The following is a 24,214-nucleotide window of genomic DNA, read 5'->3' on the forward strand; positions in this document are numbered from 1 at the left end:
GCGTTGGCGGCGGCGTCGCGGCGCCGCTGCTCCTGCTCGGCGCTGAAGCGCTCCTGCGCGCTGCTCAGGTAGTAGCCGATCATCTCCTCGTGGAACTGGTGCCGGTGGCTCGTGAGCAGCAGCCCGGCGAAGATGAACTTGCGCTCGCCCTGCATGGCGGCGCGCAGGATGTTGAGGCTCAGCTTCACGTCCGTGCTGTACTTCCAGGCGTCGCCGCGCGGCCCGCCGCCCTTCTCCGCCGGCGACGCGCCCGCCGCCTTGTCCGTGGGCGACGGCGTGGTCTTCTCCGACGGCGACGTGCTGGCCGACGCGCCCGACTCCTCCTTGCTGCCCTTGCGCGACTTGGCCTTCTTCTCCTTGGCGCGCTCGGCCGCGTCGCCGTTCTTGCCGTTGGCCGAGTTGGAGCGGCCCATCTTGCCGTGCACCAGGCCGCCCAGCCCGCCCATGTTCTTCTTCAGCTTAATGCCCAGGGTCTTGCTGAAGCTGCCCAGCTTGTTGGCCACGGAGTCCGCGCGCGTTTTGTCCTTCTCCTTGCGCTGCTTGTCCTTCTCCTTGTCCTTGCCGCTCTTGCCGTTATTGCTGTTGGAGTTGCTGCACACGGAGTCGCGGTCCGAGTCCAGGGAGTCGGCCAGAGACTGCACGTCCTCCCCCGCCGAGGCCGTGGGCGACTCCGGCTGTGCCAGGGGAGCCTGGGGCGGGGGACAGCGGGGGAGGGCGGGTTAGAGAAGCGCGGTCCCCCGCGGAGGCCAGGCCCTGCCCGTGCTGGTGAGGCTAGGCTGCGGCACCCCTGGCCCCCAGGAGCGGGACGAGGGTGCTTAAGGGAAACGGGGTGGCCCCGGCGGCTCAGTCATAAAGAGACAGGCCCCGAGGGGTCTGCAGGAGGCTCCAGCAGGGTCTCGTCTGCAGGTGCCACCTGCTGGGACCCTGGCTGCCCTCACTTTGTCTCAGGTCGAGGCCTGGTAGCCTAGAACCCAGAGTGGGAGGAGGGAGCGGGCAGGGTGCAGTAACCCCGCTGGCTTGCAGCCCCTGAGCCTCCGCACATTTTAGAGGGGGGTTGAAACCTTGCCTTAGAACCTCACTGTTTGGCTTTTGGAGCAAACACCCCCTGGATTCAGTGATGGTACATCAGTTTAGGGGTTCCTCTCAATTTAGGGGAGCCTTGTGGGAACTATTTATCAACCAGTAAAGGCAGAAGTAGGACAGAAACTGAGAAAGATTGAGATTGTGAAACAGGGCTGCACTCAGATGTTCCCAGTTCCAGTAGTGGCCGCCGGTGGGTCCCGCAGCGGGATACCGGGAAGGACCCCCTTACACGGTGGATGACGTCCACCAATGGGAGTCCGAGAAGAAGGTGGGAGGCGGGCTCAGGGCAGCAGCGCCTCCTGCCGCGATGCGGAGGGACCTTCCTGGGCCAGCAGAGAATTCTGACCCAGCATCCAGGGAAGGACGGGTCCCTCAGGCTGGCAGCGGGGGCACAGGAACTGGCATCTGCTAAACGGGCTTTCCTGGCCTCCGGGGGAGGAGCCTCAGAGAAGCCCATTGCTCCCCACTTTATTTTTGTTCTACCCCATGCAGGTGCGAGAGGAGGGTGACCTTGAGGCCTGGTCACTCAGAAGCAAGGGCCAGCAGAACTGGCCTCAGTACCTCCCAGGCAGAAATGCCCTCTCTCCCCTTCCCGCGTACGGCATAGGGCGGAAGGAGTTGTGAAAGGGCGAGGGCTGATTCTCAGACACTGAGGGGTGGAGCCAGGGAAGGGCGGGCTTTGGTGCTAGGAGCTGCCCTTGCGGAGCTCGGTGTGTAAACAGCACAGGTGTCCCCACGCTGGCCAGTTACTGGCCAGGGCTGTCTGCCGAGAGCTCTGCATTTGACCTGGAGGCCACCAAGGCCCGGCAGAGGGCCCAGCGCTCACTGCAGGGCAGAGCTGTGCCCAGCAAGCAACTGTCCTGATTCTGGGTTTAGGCTGGCTGCAGTCACACCTACACAGGTGCCAGAGAGCAGTGTTCCCAGCAACACTGGCACCCTCCAGGCTGTCACTTGTGCCCTCAGGTGCCCTCAGGAGGCGGGTATCAGCAGCTGCCCAGGGGGCCCTTGCGGGGATTACCTATCATCCAGTGAAGGCGGAAGTAGGAGGGCACCGAGCAGTGCCCAGGGCCCAGGGCACCACGCAGCCCCAGCGTGGTCCTGCTTGCTGTCCTCAGGGCTCGTCCTGAACACTGCTAGGAGCCCTGCCTAGTGCCTAAGTAAACTGACGTCTGGGGAGAGAGGGTTATTTGCAGGTGAGCTTTACAAATCCCTTTCCCTGGAGTTCCCTACTGAGATTACAAAAATATCCATCAGTCAGATACTTAAAATGAATCTTTCCGAGCCTCTGCAAGCCAGGGCAGCCCAACCCTGCCCCCGAGCTGTTGGCGCTTCTCTCCACAGCCCCTGCCAGGTCTGCCCACTACCCCGGGACTCGCACTCTTAGTTCCCTGGCTTTTCCAGGGACCCACACGCAGTGTATAATTAATTACACTCCTCGGCAGCACACTGTGTTCTGATCTCAGCGGAGATAGGCTGCTGTTGGGACTTGCCTACCGCTTGTTTTCTGAGTGGGCGTGTTTGTTCCTTCCTTCTGTAGAAAATACGGGGACAGAAATCTCCTAACCGGAAAGCACACTTGCACACACACACACACACATGCCTACACATGGGTGTGCATACGCACCAGATCCACCCCAGGTATTCTGCGTCAGAGCCAGGGTGGCCTTGGCTGTGTTTGGCTGGGAAAAGGGGTTGGGAGGGGGAGGGGAGTGTTTGGTAGGACGAATGCCGGCCAGGCTGACCTGAGCCCACCACCCCATCCCTGGGCTGGGCCCTGGCACGCAGGGAGCTCACCCGCGTCTCGGAGGGAATCCGGATCCATGTCACGTTCATGTAGCTGTGCAGGAGGTTCAGTTTGGCTTCCAGAGAGAGGATGAGGCTGACAAGAGAGGAACACCAGGTGAAACGGGCTGGAGCCGGTCTGAGCTCACCCACGGACCAGTCCTCCCGCCCGCAAGCCCGCTGTGCCGCTGAAGTGCAGTCCACCCAGCCCTCCCCGGAAGCCCTGCGGTAGCCCTCCCTGGGGGGCAGGCTCTTACTGGGCCAGCCGGGCATTATCGTTGTCGTCTTTCCCCCACTCCCAGTCCTTCCCCGGGTCCACTGCAAAGTGCAGGGGCAGCAGCTTGTGCTCAGAATCTGTCAGGGGGATCACAGCTGGAAGAGAGGAGAGACAGGCGGTGTCAGGTAGATCGCTGGCGGCCGAAGGCTGGGAGTCCCAGCAACACCCAGAGAGGACAGGACGGGGATTCCAAGCCCAGATGTCCCTGCGATAAGTGAGCTCCATGGAGATCGCTACCGGCAGGAGCTTCAAGGTGTCGAAATGGTTAGTGTTAGAAATTTCTTATTTATTGTGGACAAGGCAGAGCAGTTGGAGGCACCACCCGGACTTGGTCTCTTTGGTGCACCGGGCAGACACTGTGCTGGTGGCCTGCTCCTCACCTCTGTCTCATCCCCGAGGAAGGACAGCTGCACATCAGGGGGCAGAGACGCCTGCGTGTGTTCACACCACAAGACTATCAGTCCCCGCTCAGTGTGCTCACTTCTGCTGGGCAGAAGCAAACACCTCAGTGTCAGGCCCACCTGCCTCAGAAAACTAAGCAGCGGGCTGGGGTCACAAGTGGTGGCCGCCCTTTTGGGGCACAGTGAGGAAACCCTTTAGAGGTGGCACGTGGTGGGACTGCGGTGAGGAGCACCATTTCTCAGAGGGGTTGTTTGTCTCTCAGCGTCTTGAGTAGAGCCTGCCACCCGTGGGAGATCGAAGCGCTGGGCACAGGGGCTGTCTCCAGGGGTATCTGGATCTGCTAGGAGCTTGTTCACTGCAGCAGGGCCCAGCGAACGGAGTGCCTACTGTGACACGCGGCTCCTAAGGGCATGTGAGGGGCGATCTGAAGGCGTTTTCAGTTTCTCCCCTCTAGGCGAGCGCCCACTCCTCACGGGGGCTCCCCTCCTAGGAGTCCCACGGCAGAGAAACGCAGCCCAGGGCCGCCGGCCACTTGCTCTGTTCCTTTGCCAGAGCCCCTGAGTCATGCCTGCGGCACCCTGTTAAGAACAATAAGGAAGTAAACACGCTATCTCTAAGACGGTACCAAGTTGCCTTTCTGCTCAGAAGTCGGAACAGTTGACTCGATGCTGCCCTCCAGTGTGGCTACAGAGAAAACGGAGGCACAAACATTTCAGCCTTTCTCCTCCCGCTCCCACTGCAGGGAAGGGAGAGGCAGGGTTGTGCACCAAGGCCCGCGTCAGGGCTTTCATTTACCCCGCTGGAGATGGACACTGTAACGTTTGGTTGGAGAGGTGAGAGGCACTTCGCCCTGCCTCTGCGGAAGCCTGCTGGGTTCTGCTTCACTGTGGCCCCTTCCCAGGGCTCAACAGCAAACCGCAGGGTGGATACGCCCAGGGAGGGCCGCAGGGCTCAGGAATGGGGCTCCTCTGGTCAGTCCCCAGGAGCCTGCCCCCTGGCTCTGTGAGTCACCACACAGACAGAGGGCTCTGCCTGCTCCCCGCCCTGGGCTGGCACTCTGCCTGTCCACACTGCCTTGACTCGCTGAAGCCAGCACAGCCCGAGTCCCAGGCCTCTGCACACGGTTGGCCAAGCCGAGAGCTGAAGAAAAGGGCCCAAGAATTACATTTACATAACAGCTCCCGTGGCTCTTAAGATCAAGCCATGGCAATGTTGGAAAATACTATTCTAGACAGTAATCGTTTAGAAAACCAGATTATCCTACGGGTGCAGCTCGTGCCTTTGGGGTCTGACTATCCTTCCCTCCCCACGGCAGAGCTTCCACGAGAAACACCATCCAGCCAGGACTTCGTTCCCAGCTCCCCAGCCTCAGCATGTGGGGACAGGAGCCTCGCTGAGCCTGCTGGCCATGAGTAGGGCGGTGTGGGAAGTGCGGCGCTGCACGGCTGGCAGCAGGGGCGCTCTCTCCCTCCCGCTCCCCATCTGTGTCACCTGCAGAAGATGGGAGAGCTAAGGGAGAGAGAAGCGGGTTCCCAGATCCCCCAGTGGGAAAACAGCTGCCTGCCCATCAGGGGCACTGTCTTTGCATGGGAACCCAACCTCTGTGGTAAGCCCCTGTGACTTTGCTTTGTTTCAGATAAACCACCAGAGCTGTGATAGCTCCGTACTGTGTTGCCCTCACATCTCACTGTGGGGCTCCCGGGATTCTCACCTTCAGCAGCGAGGGTGCCCACCGCGGTGTGGACCGCGTATATCTGAAGGTGCTAGTGCCTGGCCCTGCAAGGGTCCCGCTAACTCTCAGCCCAGGTCCTGGTGGGGTGAAGGGCAGGCCCTGAGCAAGGTTTTAGGGACAGGTTTGCTCACAACTGAAGACACCCTGGGCAGAAAAGGAAGCGATCTGATCTCTGCAGCGGTAAGCTGTGGTCTGCTTGAAGGCTGAGGCTTCAGAGTCCAGACAGCTAGAAGGTAGGCCCTCCTCAAGAGCATCAGTCATTCCGTGTGCTTCTGTCTCCCACTGTGCGCAACGCACGTTCTTTCCTGGAAGCCCGGACTCACCCAGTGAGACCGGCAGCTGCAAGACCACTTGCTCCCTGGTGGCAAAAGTCAACAACAGCAAATGCCTTTCAAAATACGCCTGAAAAGTTTTTGTTACTTTTGAAAGGCCTCTGTCCTATATTCTAACCGGGAAACACACGAGCACCATCTCAAACTAGTCTGGGCGTATTTACTTGTTTTCCAAAAGAGAAGGAGCTTATCTGCTTGAGACGTAAAGGGCTGTCCCGCCGTTACAATGATACGGCAGACACACTGCAGTCTCAGTTTTCCTTCTACTCATCAGAGAGGTGAAGACAGGGGATCCAACTAACTCAGAGTCTAAGGACAGACAGGTGCCTCCGAGGGGCGACGGGGGTTGACTCACCTGGAGCCCAGAAAGAAGAATTCAGCTACAATGGCTAAGCTGATAAAGGAGGTGTGCATAAAGCAAAATAGTACAGACCCTTGTAGGTGAAGGTATAAGAGGAATTCACATGCACTTACAGGGTTCTCTAACCTGGTACTCAAAATAGTAGGCAAGAATTCCATGAAAATGTCTTCTACAAACTTTCTCTCCTGTTTCTCCTAGGAACGAAAGCTTGAACTGCGGAAGGCAGGGCCACAAACACCGATTGCATTCAGAGTAATGTTTTCTCTTACTCTGAATAAGAGCCTGTCTTAAGCAGGCACCCAGGAGAGGGGTGACATCTACACCTCTCTGGATTAGACTACTTCGAGCCCCATCACTAAAGGCTAAGCAAAAGGAAAGCCATGCCTGTGTTGAGGAATAAAACTGATTTACTTTAGACTTTATTGCCCTATCAAAAAAATTATGATGAATTAGAAAACAAACAAACAAAAAAACCCAACAGATTAACAGGAGACAAAGCAGTCAACACAGCAAGATTTAGATGTGACGCAGGTGTTGAGACTATCAGAGAGGGAATTTAAAATTGTGATTGGTAAGTTAGAGACCAGCAGAAAAAGTGGATACTGTACTGATGAAGTGTTGATTTCAGAGGAGAATAGAAGGGAAATGTGAGAAATGGAAAGAAGAAAAGAAAATAACAGCCACAGAGATATGGAATGGCTTTGAGCAGCTAATGAGTCAACTTTACACAGCTGAGGGAGGACTGGGTGGACATCAAGAGAGGCTGATTAATAAATTACCCAACCTGAAATACAGAAATAAAAGGGATTGGAAAACAGGACAGAACATCTAAGAGCTGTGGGATGATGATAAACAGGCTGACATCTGGGTTAATGTAACCCCACAATTATTGAGAGAGAACAAGGCAGAAGAAATATTTAAAGAAGTAATCATTGAGAATTTTTCAAAATTAATGACTAACACCACTATAGATCCCAAAAGCTAAGAGAACACAATGCAGGAAAAATCACAATAATGAAAACATTTCTATACATAGCATCTTTGTTTGTTTTTGTTTTTTTTCTTCAGGTACCAGGAATTGAACTCATGACCTTGCGCTTTGCCAGGCAGGTGCTGTGCCACTGAGTTAAATCCCCAGCCCCTATACATAGCATCTTAAAAACTTCTGAAAATCAGAGACAAAACATTGCTGGGTGTAGCGGCACAACACACCTATAATCCCAGCACTCAGGAGGCTGAGGCAGGAAGATCTCTGCAAGTTCAAGGCCAGTCTGGGCTACATAGTGAGTTCAAGGCCCACCTCTCCTACATAGTGAGACCCTGTCTCAAACAAATACAAAAACAAACACAATAAAATGCTGAAGATAGCTAGAAGAAATGGAAAAGAAATTTGTCAGGCAGAAGGACTATAGTACCAGCAGCAACTTGGATTTACATAATTAAGTGTGATGTAACTGGAACAAATGAATCTGAAAACCAAATTTGCTCTGAGACAGTGACAGTGAACCTTTTAGAGGTAAGTGCCCAAACTGCAACCCAAAACCCACTTATTTATTGCAGAGGGCCAGCACTGCAATTACACCTGAATACTGAAGTTTTACTTTAGAAAGCAATGCATACATTAACATCTTTTGTCTTAAAAGAAAAACATGCATGCCATAGGTTGTCACCACTGCTCTGACATAAATGGCTGTCTAAAGCAAAGGGAGTCCTGACATGTCATGTGCTCACAGTTGATAGAAAATTAAAATGCCTGATAATAATAGCACAAGGGATGAGGGGATTGAAAGTATATCGCCTTAACACTTCTACATAGTGCAGGAAGTATAAAATATTACTTGAAAGTAGCATCTTGGGGTCAGGGTGTGACTCAGTGGTAGAACATTTGCCTAGCACATACAAGGCTCTGGATTCAAGCCCCAGCACTGAGAAATAAAGAATCTCACTAATGAGAAGATTCTTATTTGTAAAATGTAGAGAAGTCAGTCATAGTTAAAACTAGAAGTATAATATTAGTGAATAACAGGGATAAATGGAAACATTAAAAAGCTCAAGTAACCCAAAATAGGACAACAGAGAGACAAAAGGAACAAATAACAGAACAAACAGAAAAGAGCAAGATAGTTGATTTTAACTCATTTAATCATTAATAGGATTAAATGCAAGTAGTCAAAACTACCAATTAAAAGATAAAGTTCTCAGACAAAAAGCAACATCCAAGTATATACTCTCTACAAAAACTCTACTATGAAAACGAGGATTGGTTCTAAGATATTCACTAATGAAAAGAGAGCTAGGGAGAGCCATACTAATATCCAAAGTACACGCCAGAACGAGGACTGTCAGCAAGGGAAACGAGCATTATATAACCGATAAAGGGGCCAGTTCTCCAAACAGACACAGGCCTGTACATATACACGCTTCTGACAACACTGCCCCAAAGCGGGTGAAACAAATACAGTCGTCCCCCTTTATCCACACTCTGAGACCGCAGACCATCTTTCTTACCTCCCTGTGATGTGTCATTTATAAATTAAGTGCAGCAAGAACTTACAGCACAACTAATGACACTTTTTAGTTCTACTTCTTCTGTTCTATTTTAGATATAACTGACTGCTGTAATAAAACTTATGTGAATGTGGTAGCTCTATTGATTTCTGGCATTTTCAATTTAATGTCTTCAGGCCGTGGTTGACCATAGTAGCTGGAAAGCAAGACCAGGGATAAGCGGGTACTACCGGGCTAAGAAAAATGAAAGGAAAACTAGACGATGATGACATTTGGAGACTTCACTGCTTTTTCTCCCAGTGATTGAAATAACATGTACAGAAAGAAGCGAGGGTACAGAAGACCGAAGCCACATTACTAGAGAACTTGACTGATGATTATTTACAGAGCCCAAGAAAAGAATACACATTCTTTTCTGGTGCACATGGAATAATAACCAAGATAAGACATTCTTGGCCTAGCTTAGTAAATTTAAAAGAGGAGAAATCACAAAGTTTGTTCTCGGACTGTGATTGGATGAGCCCATAGGCCAATAACAAATACTTGAATCCTGGCAGCACTTGCATGGCAAGTGCCATGGTCCTGAGTTTGATTCCCCCCACAAAAAAAAGAATCCTGGAATATCTGGAACTTAAACAGATCTACAAATAATCTATAGAGGAAAAGGTCAGAGGAAGTTGCAAGAGAAATTAAAAAAGTGAACAACATGGAACTAGAACACACATCAAAATCTGTGTGACGTAGCTATGGCAATGCTTGGGGGAAATTTGATAGTATGAAAATGTTGATGTTAGACGAAGAGAAAGATCCCAAATTAGTACAAATTTTCTGCCATCAGAAACCAGAAAAAGACCTGCAAATTGAACTCAAAGCAAGGAAAAAAGGGAGGGAAATAGCAGCAATACAAGTAGAAATCAATGAAGAGTAGACAAAAATCAGTGAAACCAGAAGCAACTAGTTCTTGGGAAAGACCAATAAAAAGAATGGGCTATCCAAATTGTTGCCCCAATCCTCAGTGGATGGACATTTGGGTTGCTTCCACATTTTAGCAATTACAAATTGTGCTGCTATGAACATGGGTGCACATGTATCACTGTGATATGATGTTTTTAGATCTGGGAAAATACCCAGCAGGGGGATAGCTGGGTTGAATGGGACCTCTAGGCCTAGTTTTCGGAGGAATCTCCAAACTGAGTTCCACAGTGGTTTCACCAGTCTGCATTCCCACCAGCAGTGGAGAAGGGTTCCTATTTCTCCACAGCCTCACCAGCATTTGTTATTGGCTGATTTCTTAATGCTAGCCATTCTTACTGGGGTAAGGTGGAATCTCAGTGTTGTTTTAATTTGCATTTCTCGAATGACTAATGATGTTGAACATTTTCTCATATATTTATTTGCCATTTGTATCTCCTTGTCTGAGAAGTGTGTATTCATCTCCGCTGCCCATTTTTGGATTGGGTCTTTGAATTTGGAGGGGCTGAAATTTTTTAATTCTTTATATGTTCTAGATAGAAGGCTTTTGTCTGAGGGACAATCAGCTAAAATTTTTTCCAAGTTTGTGGGTTTTCTTTTTACTTTGCTGGTGATTTCTTTAGATGTGCAGAAACTTTTCAGTAGGATGAGATCCCAGTTGTTGATTCTTTCAAGTGTTTCACGTGGTACTTTTATATAATGGAATATTACTCAGCTGTAAAGAAAGATAAACTCGAGGCTTTTATAGGCAAATGGTCACAACTAGAGACCATACTCATAAGCGAAATAAATCAAACATACATGTGCAAGCACCGCATTGTTTCTCTAGTGTAAAGCCTGAGTTAATTTAATCTAGGAGATATGATAGACATTGAGAATTGATAGGAAAGCACTCATAGGTAAAGGATAACTGGGATATGGGAAAAGAGAAGGGAAAGAAGGAGAAAGTTTGTATATATGTATATGCAGGATAGTTAACACGGGTGTTCTACTGTCCTGTATTTCCTTGCTGAAAGAAACTGTGAGGCATTGGTTGATTAGCTTTGTATGTCTATATGTGTTTTCATGAGAAACTACATTGAAGATATCAATATGTAATACAATAAGCATTGTTAATTCCCTACCACTCTGTTTGTAACTCTGTAATGTCTGTACTGATCCTATGCTATTTTGTAAAATGTTGTCGGTCTGTTAGTATTTTCCTCCTTTTATTTCTAAAATAAAAAAAAAACAACAAAAAACAAATTGTTGCCCCATACCCATATTTTAAGGTGTTACAGAAAAGGTAAACTAGGCTTTTTAATTACTTTCAGCCACTGATGTTCCTGCCAGTCAGTATATGTTTTCACATTCTACTTACAATATACCTATGAACTATTATAGATTCAGAGAGATCCTGTGGGGGACACATCTCCCAGTTTCTTCCATGGCAGCATCTTGTTAGCCATATAGTCCAATATCAATTAGCTTTGCTATATACTCCACAGATTGCATTCAGATGGCTCTTTTACATGCAGTCGCCATTGTGTGCATTTAATTCTATGTGATTTTACCACATGTACAAATTTATGTAATAACACAGAGCAGCTGCATCGAAAGGTCCTTCTCTTCTGCTACACTTTTACAGACACACCCACCTCTCTCTCCCACCCCTCCTGTGAACCGCTAACCTGTTCTCACCTCTTTATCACTTGGTCATCTCAAGAGTGTAACCTGACTGGAATCATGTTTTGGAACCAGGTGATTTTCTCACTTGGCACAATTCCCTCAGGACACATCCAACTTCCTGTGTGCATCACCGTGTTCCACAGAGTGGATGTACCACTCAGCTGTTCAGGCTGGAAGGACTTCTGGGTTGGCTCTACTTTTCAGCTATTACACATAAAGCTACTATAAAATGATTCCACTGGTTTTTGCATGAACACAAAGCTCCCCCAATATGAAATTTGGTCCTTACAGTGTGGCCCTGTGAAGGGAGGAGGGGCATGGCAGTGAGCGTTCTACTGCTTTGGGCTGAGGATCCTGTGCTCTTGTGAGGCAGGCCCCAAGCGCTCAGGAAAATGGTTGCCTGTTGTTTCTGTGGGCCCAGAGCTCCGCCTACTAAGGTTGCAGTGTAGGAAAAATAAGATGACAGGTAGCTATGCTCCTTACTGCCTGTAGCTTTACATTTATAAGTCACATGAAAGAAGAGCCCAGGCTGAAGGCAGCCCGCTGGAATGCAGAGGAGGTGGGAAACATGGCCTCACCTCTGCTCATGGGTCCTGGGATGTTCCCATATAACCCCATATGAGCAAGCGGGGCTGTGCCTGATGAGGGGTGCTGCCCCACACTCAAGGCTGGAAGCAGCCCCCCCGCCCCTGAGGAGAGGGCTGGGGAGAGCGTCAAGGCTAGGAGTGGCACATGAAATTACCTGGTGTAAACTGGAGGACAAGCTCTTTGGCTTTGTTGTTTTGTAACACAACCCCCTCCTTCCCCCCTACAGACAGCATACTTCAGTTTCTGCGTTGCCCAGGTAACAGTTCCTATTCCAGTTCTGGTTGCTTCTGTCTCTTAGAAACAGCTGCTCACTGTGATGCATAGCTGGTCACTACGATGCACATTGTATAAACCGATCCTCACTGATGAACCATTCTACCTCTGTACTTCCTGCTTGCTTATCCCATATAAGCCCTAGACCACCAGACACAAGGGCCTGATATTTTGGAAACGATCCAATCAGTGCCCGTCGATGTAAATAAATCTCCCTCCAAACCCTAGTTTCATTCTGGTGTTTCTGCTTGCTGTTGCAGTTAGTCTATGAAGTAGGCTTTCTATACACTGAATATTGATATCCACGTCAGATTCATTTGTTGAAGCCCAATCTCTGAGAAGGTATTAGGAGGTGGAGTTTTTGGGAGGTTATTCTTATGAATGAAGCCCTTGTGAAGGAGTTAGTGCTTGTAACATAACAGTTCCCAGTGGGAAAGTGGCTGTTTGTAGACCCTGAACCCAGCCCCCGCCAGACATGAGACCTCACAACACCCTGACCTTACACTCTCAGCCTCCAACCACAGAGCAGCACCAGGCAGTCACAGCACAACCTCACTTCTCACACCCAGGGCAGTGAGCCCTGGCTGCTGCTGCCTTCCTCTGGAGGGGGCTCTGCTGGCCAGCATGGTTTTGTTCCAGCGCTGTGGTGCTCAGAAGCATGGTGTATAGCCTGTGGATAGACTACACATTGCATGGAGATTAAAGGATAGGGCTGATTCAGGAGTGGCTGGGTGTTGGAGATTGACCGTGGCTGATGTGTTCATAGGGTGGTGCGCTTTGTGTGGGTGTGGACACCTCCAGGAGATGTGGCAGGGGAAGCCAGATGTCTGTGCCTGCTCAGGCCCGGGACTCCAGGGGAAGGCTGGCATCTGAACACACTCCTCCCAACCACGAATCTGTTCTCACATCTTTATGAGCTGGTATTTTTTTTTTTGTTTTGGTTTTTTTCCGGTACCAGGAATCAAACTCACGACCTTGTGCTTGCCAGGCAGGCGCTGTGCTGCTGAGCTAAACCCCCAGCCCCATGATCTGGTAATTTCAAGAGTGATACCTAAAGTTCCAAGCACTAGTGGAAGACCCTCAACCAGTTTTTGCCACAAAAGTGACAGCAGCTGGCATCCCTCTGGGCCTGTGCTCATCCCTCCTGAGCCCACGGTCCTTAGAGTGAAGCTTGAACCACCAGGCAGGTATCTGGTGATCAGTGTGTCTCACATGCATTTAATCAGCACGGCTCTCTTCTCCAGACCCTGCAGTTTCTGCAAGCTGAAGACAGAGCTCGGAAGCCATTCACTCCGGCTCATAGCTCTTGGCATTTCCCAGCCATTTTTGAAGTTAGAGCAACCACGTCAAAGACGCCAGCCCTGGGCAGCCGACGTCTGAGCTAAAAGTCTGGATGTTCCCACCCCAGATCCTCTTCCTCATCCCACAGCAAGGGGCCTTAGTGAGCTACGGGCTCATCCCACAGCAAGGGGCCTCCTGTGCTCTGGAGCTCCCGAGAGGAGCAATAGAGGAAGAGGCCTGACAAGGCTCTCACAGCTCACCAGGGCTGGCTGAGCTGCACCGTCTTCTCCACCCTGGCCCCACCTTTCCGGACAGCTGGCGGACTTTGAAAGTAGCTGAAGAGAAGGGAGGCCAGCACAGAGACAAGGAAGGCAGTTCCTATTTTTAAGGTACCTTGTGGTTTCTATAATCTTTTCACCACCACAAACTCATCAGTGATGTCCCATAATAGGCGCTGCCATATATTTCCTTCATTTCTATATCCAGGCAGGGACACACAGTTGGGCCAGTTTGCTTGCTGTTGGATAACGAAGTGATTCTGAGGTAATAATGATGTTTAGATCTACACTGATGAAATCATATCACAACATTTATTTAAGTGGAATACTTAATAATATAACATGTTAAAAATGTCTACTTAGAAAATTCTGCTTGTTATAAATTACTCTTGTAGGATAAGCATGTTTTGTCACTATGTTATAATCTGGAATATATATGTTAGAATCCTGGGCTGGGATGCAGATCAGTGGTAGCACATGTGAGGCCCTGGGTTCGATCACCAGCACGATCAGAATAGAAGGTATTACCAAGATCTTACAATCTACTTGACAGGTAGTGTTTGATTTAACTATGAGCTATGCATCAGATACAGATGAAAAACTGCTTTCATAGCCTGCTGGGTAGAATTAGTCTATGCCCCTTCTTCCTTCAGGATCATCTTCGTAAACTGCCTCATTTTTATAAACTTGGTGTGTTATTTCTAAGTGTCAAGAGACGAGGTTGCAGGCTGTTCTGTGCACAGAAAGATTTCTTTCTTTCTTCTGCAAGCGTCACATTTTGGGTGTGTTGGGACTCTGATCCAACGCATGAGTGAACAGCAGACCTTGGAGTCACCTGCTGCAAGCCTCTGTCCTAGCCGGTGTGGAGCTGGCCCATCCCCCGTGTCATCTCAGCCTCTGCCCCCCGTTTCTCACCAGTGCACTCTTTAAGGCCTACCAGCCCACCACCCTGGGCTCAATGAACAGGGCCCCTGGGAGAGGCATCAGGGACAAGTGTGGGGCTTCCTGACCTCTGTGTGGCTCTGGGTATGTCCCTGAGGCTCACAAGCTGTTTGCCTTTAGGAGGGAAAAATCTACTTTAATAATTACTTTACTGAATTTTTGAAGAGGAACAGACACAGATGGTATTGCTGTCTTTCATGAAGCAAAGTATCCTGGGCCCACCTTCTCCAGTCCTGGAGGTTCCCAGGTCAGCAGGTGGGAGATGCTATTTTATTCCAAGCAGGCTCTGACTCGGGGTCCCACCTCAGGGACCTCCTTTCTCATACCTGCCTGTTCCCCACCACTACACATGCTGGCCAGGTCTTTTTCGGAGCCCTGCAGACCATCCCATGGAACTGTTGGCTGGGGGACAGAAAGTGTGGAGGGTTAACCTAGAACTGCATGGGTGCACAAAAACCACATGCAAATATATTACTGAGGACATGGGGTGGGGGACAGACCACCCGGAGGTTCCCTGTTAGGTTGGGCACCAGGTGGAGCATGAGACAGAGGTAGATAAAAACAAGCCTTTATTGCAGGTATGGGAGGGCTGCGGGAGATTGCAAGGATCCTCAGAGGAGGGAGGGGTTTTTATTAGGTTAGACTAGGGGTGGAGTTAGTATGGGCAGGTGGTGTATCGATGTGTCCTATCAGGAGAGGATTGGAGGCTGTTGGTGTGCGTGCATAAAGGGAGCAGGAAGTTTATTTTGGGGTCTGGAGAAGAACCAAGAAGTGTGTCCTGGGTGGCACCATTTTTGGGATCCTAGGTGTCTGTCACCCCCGGGGACCCCTACCTGCCTGGTGCAGCACACTATCTGCGTGGTGTCAGCCCACGCACACTGAGCGTATTACTGGAGATCTCAAGACAAGGCAGGGCTCTGTTCGGCTCATCAGGAACTTTACCAAGAATTTTTTGGCATTTTGGAAAATCCCATCACCAACTATTAATTCTCCTGAGGTGGCGGGGCTGTAGCTGAGCACACCCGTGTCCCTCAGACTGTGCATACAGCACTCATGTGCTGGGATGCCACACATAGGGCCAGGCTCTGGCTGCTTCACTGAGGTTTTTGATGTGGCTGTACTGACAGTGTGAAATGCAAACAGTTTCATGACACTTCAGTCCCAGAACTGCACGGGTGCACAAAAGCACATGCAAACATGTCCCTGTGTCACTGTGTTTGGATGACTGGCCCCAATAAAGGCTGGGTCTTAGAGTGGTGCTCCTGGGAGGTGGTGAAGCCTGGGGGAGGTGGAGCCTGCTGAGAAGTCAGCGGTGCTCCCTCCAGAAGGAGTGGGACCCTGACCCCTTCCCGCTTTCTGCTCCCTGACCCCTGAGGTGGCTAGGTTTGCTCAGCACACACTCTCACCAGAGTGACAGCCTCACCACAGGCCCAAATCAACAGGGCCAATAAGTCAGACCTGGAACCTCTAAACTGTGGGCCCTAAACACTTTCTCTTTATAAGTTCATTATCTCAAGGATTTCATTACATGACGAAAAGCTAACACAGTGAGCTTCCTTTCATTTCCCCTAATGTTAGGGAGCTAAGCTGACTTTATTGCAAGACAGAAGTATTACCCACTGATTTCCTTTCAGGATAAGGGCACACTATATGAATGCCCTGTCCACATGCCCTGAGGCTCTGCCTCTGCTCCGCCGGGCCACCCAGATGGACACCTCTTTTCCCAGGGGGACAGCTGTCAGGAGCAGCCACATTCCAAGCTCTGCTGGGGGCTTCGACCTCCAACAACCCACAGAATATTTTTTTTAAAACGACTCACCACCAGGTGTGGGCCTAGGGGTCAGCATTTGGGAGTTGCAGGGCCAGGAAGCACAAGTACTGGGTAAGCTACTAATGGATTTGAGTGCAGCCTTGGTTGGTCAAGAAAGTTTCATGATGAAATCAGACATGTTGACCGAAAGTCCTGCCTTCTGAGTGGACTCTCAGGCTCCCTCTGTCCTAAACACCCTCCTCTGCTCTCATTCAGCAATGCCTCCACTGACAGGGACACGCAGCCCTTGACCTGGGCCCCAGGTCCTAAGAAGGCTCTGTCATCTTGTGAAAGCCACAGGAAGCCCCAAGAAGAGCTAAAAACCAAGAGGGAGATGCAGGCGCTGGGGGGCAGAAAGTGGAGAGACAACAGAAAGCACAGATGTCCGCCAGGCTACAGCGATGGACACTTCTTCCTGTGCCAGAGGGAGAGGTCTGCTGATAACATGATGTTCCTGGTACCCTGGTCACAGTGCTTTTCTTCTGCCTTTCTGAGACCCACATCCCCCTCTGCACCCAGGCGTGCGCTCAAGGATCTCTATCAGCTGCTGGGAGGGGGTCGGGATGCCCCTGCTTCTCTGTTGCAGATTCAACCCTGAAGGCCCAATACTCACTCCCTGACTCTAGCTGTGAGGCCAGGACTTGGCCTGAGGCTGGTTTTGTTCATCTGTCTGTGTCCCTTCCACACCCGCCATCTGCAGGAATGGGTAGCATCTGGAAGCCCCACGGGGCAATCTGTCATCGTGTTCACTTCCTGTGCTCAGAGTGAAGGTCAGAACCACACACCTTGAGCTTCCTGCCCTGCGGCAGCCTGGAGAGTCACTTGGAGTTTCCTGGGACCACACCCAGTGGAGGAGGTCCTTAAACTAATCCGACCTGCCTGTCCTTCAGCCTTCTAGGGGAATGATTCTCTGCCTACTCCACAAGTAAGAGTGACGATAAGAAGGGAGTCAGTCATGCATGGTCATAACAAGAGCCAATAGCAACCACTCAACTTTTACAGCAAAGGCACTGCACGGACTGAGACAAGCCCTGGGTGGATCTCTCAGTCTGGTGGCAGGAACTGCGCAGTGCACAGCCTGTGGGGCTGGCCCAGCGAGGACAGCAGCAGCACTGAAAGGGCTACTTGTGGGAAACTCCGCTTTAATGGTCTGAAAGGAAACAATGACCTACTGACTGCAAAGCTCACTCTAGAGCAGGAGCAGCAGACTTTGCCTGTACATTAGTAGTGAGTGAATACTTTAGGTTCCGTAGGCCACACAGCCTCTGTGGCTGCTCTGCAGCTCTGCTGCTATTATAAAAGCAGCTATAGGCAAAACATGCATGAATGACTGTGGCAGCGTTTGAATAAAACTTTATTGACAAAAATAGGTAGTGGGCCATAGTTTGTCAATTCCTGCTCTAGAGCGGTTTTCTTTTAAAATTATATCTAAGTCTATCTGTATGAAATACATATATAGTACATTAACAATAATTACTTATATATGATTTAAAAAACTCTGTAGAGGGGCAAGTGTGTACTGCAAAAAGCTAGAAGAAAAAATTTTCAATATTTTCACCATAAAATTATAAATATTTGAGGAGATAGGTATGTTTACCCTGATTTGAACATTACACAACGTATGCATGTGTCAAAACATCATATGGTACCCCATAAATATGTACCATTCTCATGTTTTTATGCATCAGTTAAAAGTAAGTTTAAATAAAAAATGTGCACATACATGTAAGGAAGAACAAACAGTAAAGGCCCTTTAAGAGTGGCAGAATTATTCACGCCAGCACTTTAAGTGAGACATTGATTTTAACAAGGGTATTTTTAGTGAAGACGTGCGCAGGCATAGCTGTGCGAACACACCGCTGTGCGGGTGCACAGCTGTGCTGCAGAAGGGAGCTGCCCTCAGCTCACCCCGTGCCTCCTCCGCCCACCCAGTGCCCGGGCCCGTCTGCCGGGGGCCGCCTACCTTGTTCTCTCTGCTGGTCTCTCTGCTCCATGCTCACAAGGGCCGAAAAATGCGCTTGATCGTAGGCGAGGACCAGAGGCGAGCAGTGGCATCTGTTGGGAGGGACTTCCAACGGGAGGTAAATGCCTCCGAAGGGGATGGGTGCGAATGCTGCGGACACAGATGGGATGAAGGGGGAGGGGGGCGGCATTGCTGAGGACCAGGGCCAGGTTTCCATGGTGATCTACCCTGAGATCCTGCGACTTGCCCAGGTGGTCAAGAGCCGCATGGTTAGGATGACACAGTCACCCAGACGGTCAGCAGTCACACACTCTGACCGCTGGCCTGGAGCCCCTGTGTTTCTGGGTGTGCGATTTCCTCCCTTAGGTGTAAAACGTTAGCGCGCAGCACAACCTCTGCACTTCTCCAGGGGGCATTTGTTCTGTACTTTGAGAATGCCTCCTACGGGACGGGGAGGAACCAACCAGCTAGCTCCAGGACTGGCTCGAAGTCAGGCGGGAAATGAGAAATGGGGACATCGGGCTTCCGTGCTGAGACATAGTCTTGTTTCCTAGCTCAGGTTAAGGAGCGGGGAGAAGTCCAGAACAGCTGCTGAAAGCAAATCACCTCTGCAGATATCTGCCAGCGTCTGCAGCAGCATCTGCGTTTTGATCATGAAGAATGCTGCCTCTGGCCCCCGTGCCAGGGAACTGCCGCGCTCCTCTGAGCAGAAGGCAGCGACAGTCACCTTCAGCAACAACTCTGATGACCGCCTAGCCCCTTTTCTGCCCTGACTTTGTCTGGTCAGTGCACTTCTTCCCACAGAGGACTCCTGTTGAGAGCGAGGGCCCATCTGCAAGCCAGGTGCGGGTGGAGTGGGGGAAGTGTGGCCCGCCCTGCAGTCCAGTGCTGTCCTGGGAGAGGGCTCCTGGCTTGCACAGTGGCCCTGTGAGCATCCTGGTGCTACCCTCAGAGCGGCAGCCCTCAGCAGGCCCAAGTCCCAAGTCCCAAGGGAAGCAGGGGGTGCCAGGCTGGACAAGTGCCCTACCTAACCATCATGGCCGTGCTGGACGTTCTCTGGCAGGTGCAACCCAGCACGCAGAGCACAGCCTAACTTGTGGGACTCTGTGGAAAGCTGCGACTTTCATTAGGGTGCAGGTCTAAATCAAGCAGGGCTGTAGGGACATGTCCCTGGGAATGTGTGTCTGGCCTTCCTGCGGATGATGTCATCTTCAGAAGTGACAGAGCAGGAAACATGGCTGTGAGAGGGGGCGGACTCCTGATGGTGGCAGCAGCAGGGGCACAGGCTGAGGGCTGGACAGCTGAGGGGGGCAGGTGCACGGGCGCTGGAATGGTACCCATCGTTTTCCTGGACCACCGCCCCCAGCTCTTCCTCTCTCTGCCTCATCAGAGGGGGTGGTCAGCCCTGTGGGGTCCCCAGGACGCCCTCACTACTGCTCCTGGGCCCCTGGAAGCCGCAGGCTGGAGAGAGGACACGTGGTGGGTCACTGCCCTCCGGGGCTGTGCTTGGTAGGGACATGAGGCTCTCCAGGCTCGGTTTCCTCATCCACAACGTGAGGAGGCAGCGTCTACCTCGGGAGATGCGGCAAGGGAAGGGGGCTTGCACAGCGCCCGGCTCTCCGTGGGCTGGGATAAGTAGCCCGTTCCTGGCCTCACCTCTTTCTCCGAGAGTCCTCATTCCACCACTACCCAGCCAAGGGACCTCAGGCTTTGTCTGCCTTTCTTTTTTTAATACCCACGCAGCCTGCAGAGGGGCAGCAGGGGACTGGAGGGCTGTGAGGCTCTGGGACAGCTGCTGCTGTCTCTGTAGTCTGGAGACTCTTTGGGGGCTGAGAGCCTCTCTGGCCAGATTTTTCATGGCTGGCTGCTATGGCGTGGAGGAAGGAGGGCCAAGAGCAACCCCTGCCACCACTGGGGAGGACAGAAGACACTCGGAATAACGTGAGCTCTGTCTGCGCAGAGGGCTACAAGTGACCCTTCTAAGAATCAGCTCAGCCTCCACGCGATGCTGTCTGTCCTCTACATGGAAGTCACAGCTCCCGGGCCCGGATTAAATGTGCCCCTGGTCTCTCACCTTCTCCTCCCGAGTCCCTCAGCATCGTGTCTGCCACCACGACGATCGGTCTGCGTAGGATATGGGCCAAGACGAAAACGTGGAACTCTTCCAGGCTCTCGTACACAGGGTCCTCGGAGTTGTCTACGCTAGGGAACGGAAGAGAGTCAGCGGTCACTGGGCGAGACTGCGGTGGGAGAAGCGGGGAGGGCGAGGACGGCTCCGTGCAGGGACCGAGCGCCTCCTGCGCTGGAGCCCGTCTCCACGGTCCTGGCAGCCAGGCCACCGAGGTCACCTCCTGCACCCTCCGCCGATAGCAAATGCTGTGCCCCCCTCTACACGGGCAGCCCGGGTTAGGCCGCCTTAGGAGCGGAGCCAGAGAAAGCCCTTCCGTGAGGGCTGCTGCCCGCTGGTCAGAGGGAGCCAGGGCAGCGCTGCAGACAGAGCTATCTCACCAGAGCCTGAGGCGGCCGTGAGGGAACGGCTCTCCGGGACTTTTAACAAGATGCAGCGGGGGGCTGGTGCCTCCTCTTCTGTTCGTTTCCGTACACGCAGCTTAGGCTGAAGCCTTGCACCCCAGGGCCTCGTGGGTGCCTGGGCAATCCGAACCCCAGCAGGTGGGCTCCATTACTACTAAGAGCTGAGAAGCCTTCCAGGAAATACCGGGTGGGAGAGGTCAGTCGGTAGGTGGCCTGGACTACCTTCCTGAGAGTGACGGAGGAAGCGGCTTCTCAGGTTCCTCCTGACCCAGGCCCCGGCACCTGTCTGATGCTCACGGAAAAGCAGGCTCCAAGAACTGCTGTCCCTCAAACTCTAGGACATCTGGGCATGAGACTGTGACCTGGATGTGACTCAACAACAGGACCACCCCCAAAAAGAAGAGCATCAGGAGGGCACAACACAGCTCACTCTGTGGTGGGCCTCAGCTCCACCCACGGGGCCAGCTGGGGTGGCAGTGCCAGCCTAGACCCCAGGCGGCTCTGGGGTTTGTTCCTCAGCACTCCTGGGAATGCCCAGAGTTAACTGGGGAAGGTCCTTGGGGGCTGCAGCGGGTGGGGCCTGAGTCTGCAAATGCAGACTTCTTTAAGAAGACTGTCAGCCCTCGGCGTCCACAGGTTCTTCATCGAAGGGTTGAAAACATTTTTAAAAGAAATTCTAGTAAATTCCAAGAAAGGGAAGCTTGATTTTGCTGTGTTCCAAGCACTAGCCTGAGTCGTGTGAATGACGTGATGTGCAGATGTAAGTAGGTTTAGGCATTGCAAGTATTTTAGAGATGACTTAAAGTGAATGGGAGGAGATATACATCATTTTATAGCAAGCACATGAAGATCCTTGGATTTTGATATCCACGAGGGCCCCAGAACCAGTCCTGCAGATTCCTTGGGGTGGCTGCAGTACCTGGTGTGGCCTGGGGGAGACAGCACCAGGTGCAGTGCTCTCAGCCAGCTGGTTGCTCGGTTTCTGAGAGAACAAAGGCTATAAATCCTAGGAAATACATCACGATCACCTGGGGAGCTTGGGTGTTACTGTAAGGCTCGAATCAGACTGACTCCCCCAGCCCCCAACCTGCTTGCCAGCAGAGGCGCTATTCTCAGCAGGGACCCAGCTCAGCACTGAGGCCGTCCTTGGTAAACACAGGATGTTGTAAGAGACAGGACACGGAGTCTTGCAGGTCCCTGGACATCTGCAGAAACCTGATAATTTACACTGGACCCTCAAGGACTTTGCCCAGTGAGGTGCAAGACTGCCAGAGGACTTAGATCACTGACATTTATTAACATTTTCCTGTCTAATGTCCCCAGTTGTCTTTCAATCCCTATAAAAAGGCCGGCTTCTCTTTCTTCCACACAGACGGCCTTTTTGCTGTCTGTCTGCCAGCATCCAGGCACAACAAATTCCACACCATGTTGCCTTTACACAAGCCTGGTGGTCTTGGCCTCACGCTGTTCCTTACAGTTATATTTTTCTTGCCTAGTCTGACTGTTTGTTATTCAAATTACTTTAATAGTTCAAAGAATTTTGTAGCACAGAAAAACTCACCGAAGATTTGCACAGATAGTTTAGGAGGGTTTAGGCTATTACCTGTGAACAGGACATTCTTCTACCCACCAGAACATACAGTCATCAACATCAGGAGTTACTATGGTACGTCTGATCACAGACCCACACACTGTGGTGTGCCTTTTAGAATGACGGTTTCAGCTCAGGATGACAAAATCGTCTTAGCTGAGGTATCTCTTTAGTCTCCTTCAGCCTGAAATATGTCTCATGATCAGACTTTCAAGACCTTGAAGGTTATATCCCAGGCCTTTTATAGGATGTCCTTTATCTGGGCTTTTCTATCTCCTTGTGATTAGATCGGACTGGGTTCTGCCGAGTCCTGCTCGAGCCGTCCACCAGCTTGGCTATCCTGTGTTGGACTGCATGCTGTTCCATCACAGATCACGGTGCTTGGTTATGCTTTAGGGTCACGTGCCAGGCCTCACCCCTGCAAAGTGCTCATTTCCCCTCTGCAGTTAACAAGCATTTTGTGGGGAGGAGCCCAAACACATGCAGATTCCGTGCTCCATCCTCCCCCGATCTCTAAGCATTTCCTGGCATCACTGTGAATTTGTTTTTTACTTTATTCCGTGGACTGCAGTCAGCTTGTGACCTTCTGATGTTCAAATACTCTTTAATTTGGTCAGAGTGGCTTATTTCAGCTAGGACTGCGTCCTCGTGATTTCCTCCTTTCATTTCGTAGAGCACTTTTTTGCTTCCGGGCAGGAAAAGGCCCACGTTCATATTCACACAGGCACACACACATTTCTCGCTCTGTCTTTGTCTCTCCCTCTAGCACCAATCCTAATCCCTCTCAGAATCCGCACGAAACCCCGAGAGCACCAATCCCTCTCATTCCGGTCTAAATGTGCAAAGTTCATTCTACTTACGACTTTCTTCTCCAACAGCAAAAAACTTCATTTTTATTAACCATCACTTTTTCGCTTATCGGATCAGTCTCCCTGGATATAAGCCATCTCCAGTCTCTGCCATCTTTTCACTCCGTTTAGGCTGTCACCTAACTTTGGTCCTATATGTTTCTCCTTCCCCCATCTGCTATGGATGCCCACCCTGCACTGCTCTACCTAATGGCTTTATTTTTTAGATGGAGTTTCACTATGTAGCCCAAGCTGCCCTTGAGCTCCTAGAGATCCTCCTGTCTCAGCCTCCTGAGTGCTGGGATTACAACCGTGTGTTGCTATGCCCAGCCCTACTTAATGGCTTGAAGGCAAAAGCTCTGAGGGAGGGGAGGGACATAGAAATGTTTTAAACATGTATTGATTTAAATATATAATCATCCCTCTGTGTCTGCAGGTTCTGCATTAGCAGATTCCACCAGCTGCAGAGCAGAAATATTTTAAACTGTTGTATGCTCACAAAGTATAAACTGTTTACACAGCATTTACGTGGTACTTGGTATTATAAGTGCATTAGAGATGATTTAAAGGGTCCTGGACTATATAATAGGTTCCATGCAACTATTTTGCCATTTTATATAATGACTTTAGCACAGATGCCACGCCTAGGCCCGAAGCTGTGGGGTGTGTTCTCAGGGGTGGTCATGCTCTCCGCCACAGCACGAGCCGAGACAGCAAGTGTTCGCGGCCTCCCGAAGCTGCTCATTCATCCCCATCACACAGTCAGTGCTTGCTAAGTGCCAGGCAAATGCACGGCTGAGTACGGCAACCAGAAGCACGAAGAAGAGAGAACGAAGTGCTACAGCCCGCACATCTGGAGAAAAATGCAGAGAGAAATGGGGAGCACCGGTCCCTCTCTAATTCCATGAAGGGAGAGGTCAGCAGGGGGAGAGATGAGATGTGTGAGTCAGATATTAATGCTGAAAAGGAGGAAGGCCATGGCAAAAGGACT

The 24,214-nt window shown here is 51.0% G+C and overlaps 1 protein-coding gene across 1 annotated transcript in view; it reads right to left on the bottom strand.

Annotated features, from left to right (window-relative positions):
- Otud7a (OTU deubiquitinase 7A) overlaps positions 1-24,214 on the bottom strand; it is a gene marked incomplete at its 3' end in the record, with an annotated part of 182,955 nt that continues 158,741 nt past the window's right edge. The window contains 5 exon segments of the mRNA XM_013512651.1: positions 1-689; positions 2,878-2,962; positions 3,123-3,237; positions 18,253-18,402; positions 20,327-20,454. Coding sequence (XP_013368105.1) covers positions 1-689; positions 2,878-2,962; positions 3,123-3,237; positions 18,253-18,402; positions 20,327-20,454 — 1,167 coding nt within the window.

Source organism: Chinchilla lanigera, unplaced genomic scaffold, assembly GCF_000276665.1.
Source record: "Chinchilla lanigera isolate Chin_1 unplaced genomic scaffold, ChiLan1.0 scaffold00015, whole genome shotgun sequence".
Classification (NCBI taxonomy): domain Eukaryota; kingdom Metazoa; phylum Chordata; class Mammalia; order Rodentia; family Chinchillidae; genus Chinchilla; species Chinchilla lanigera.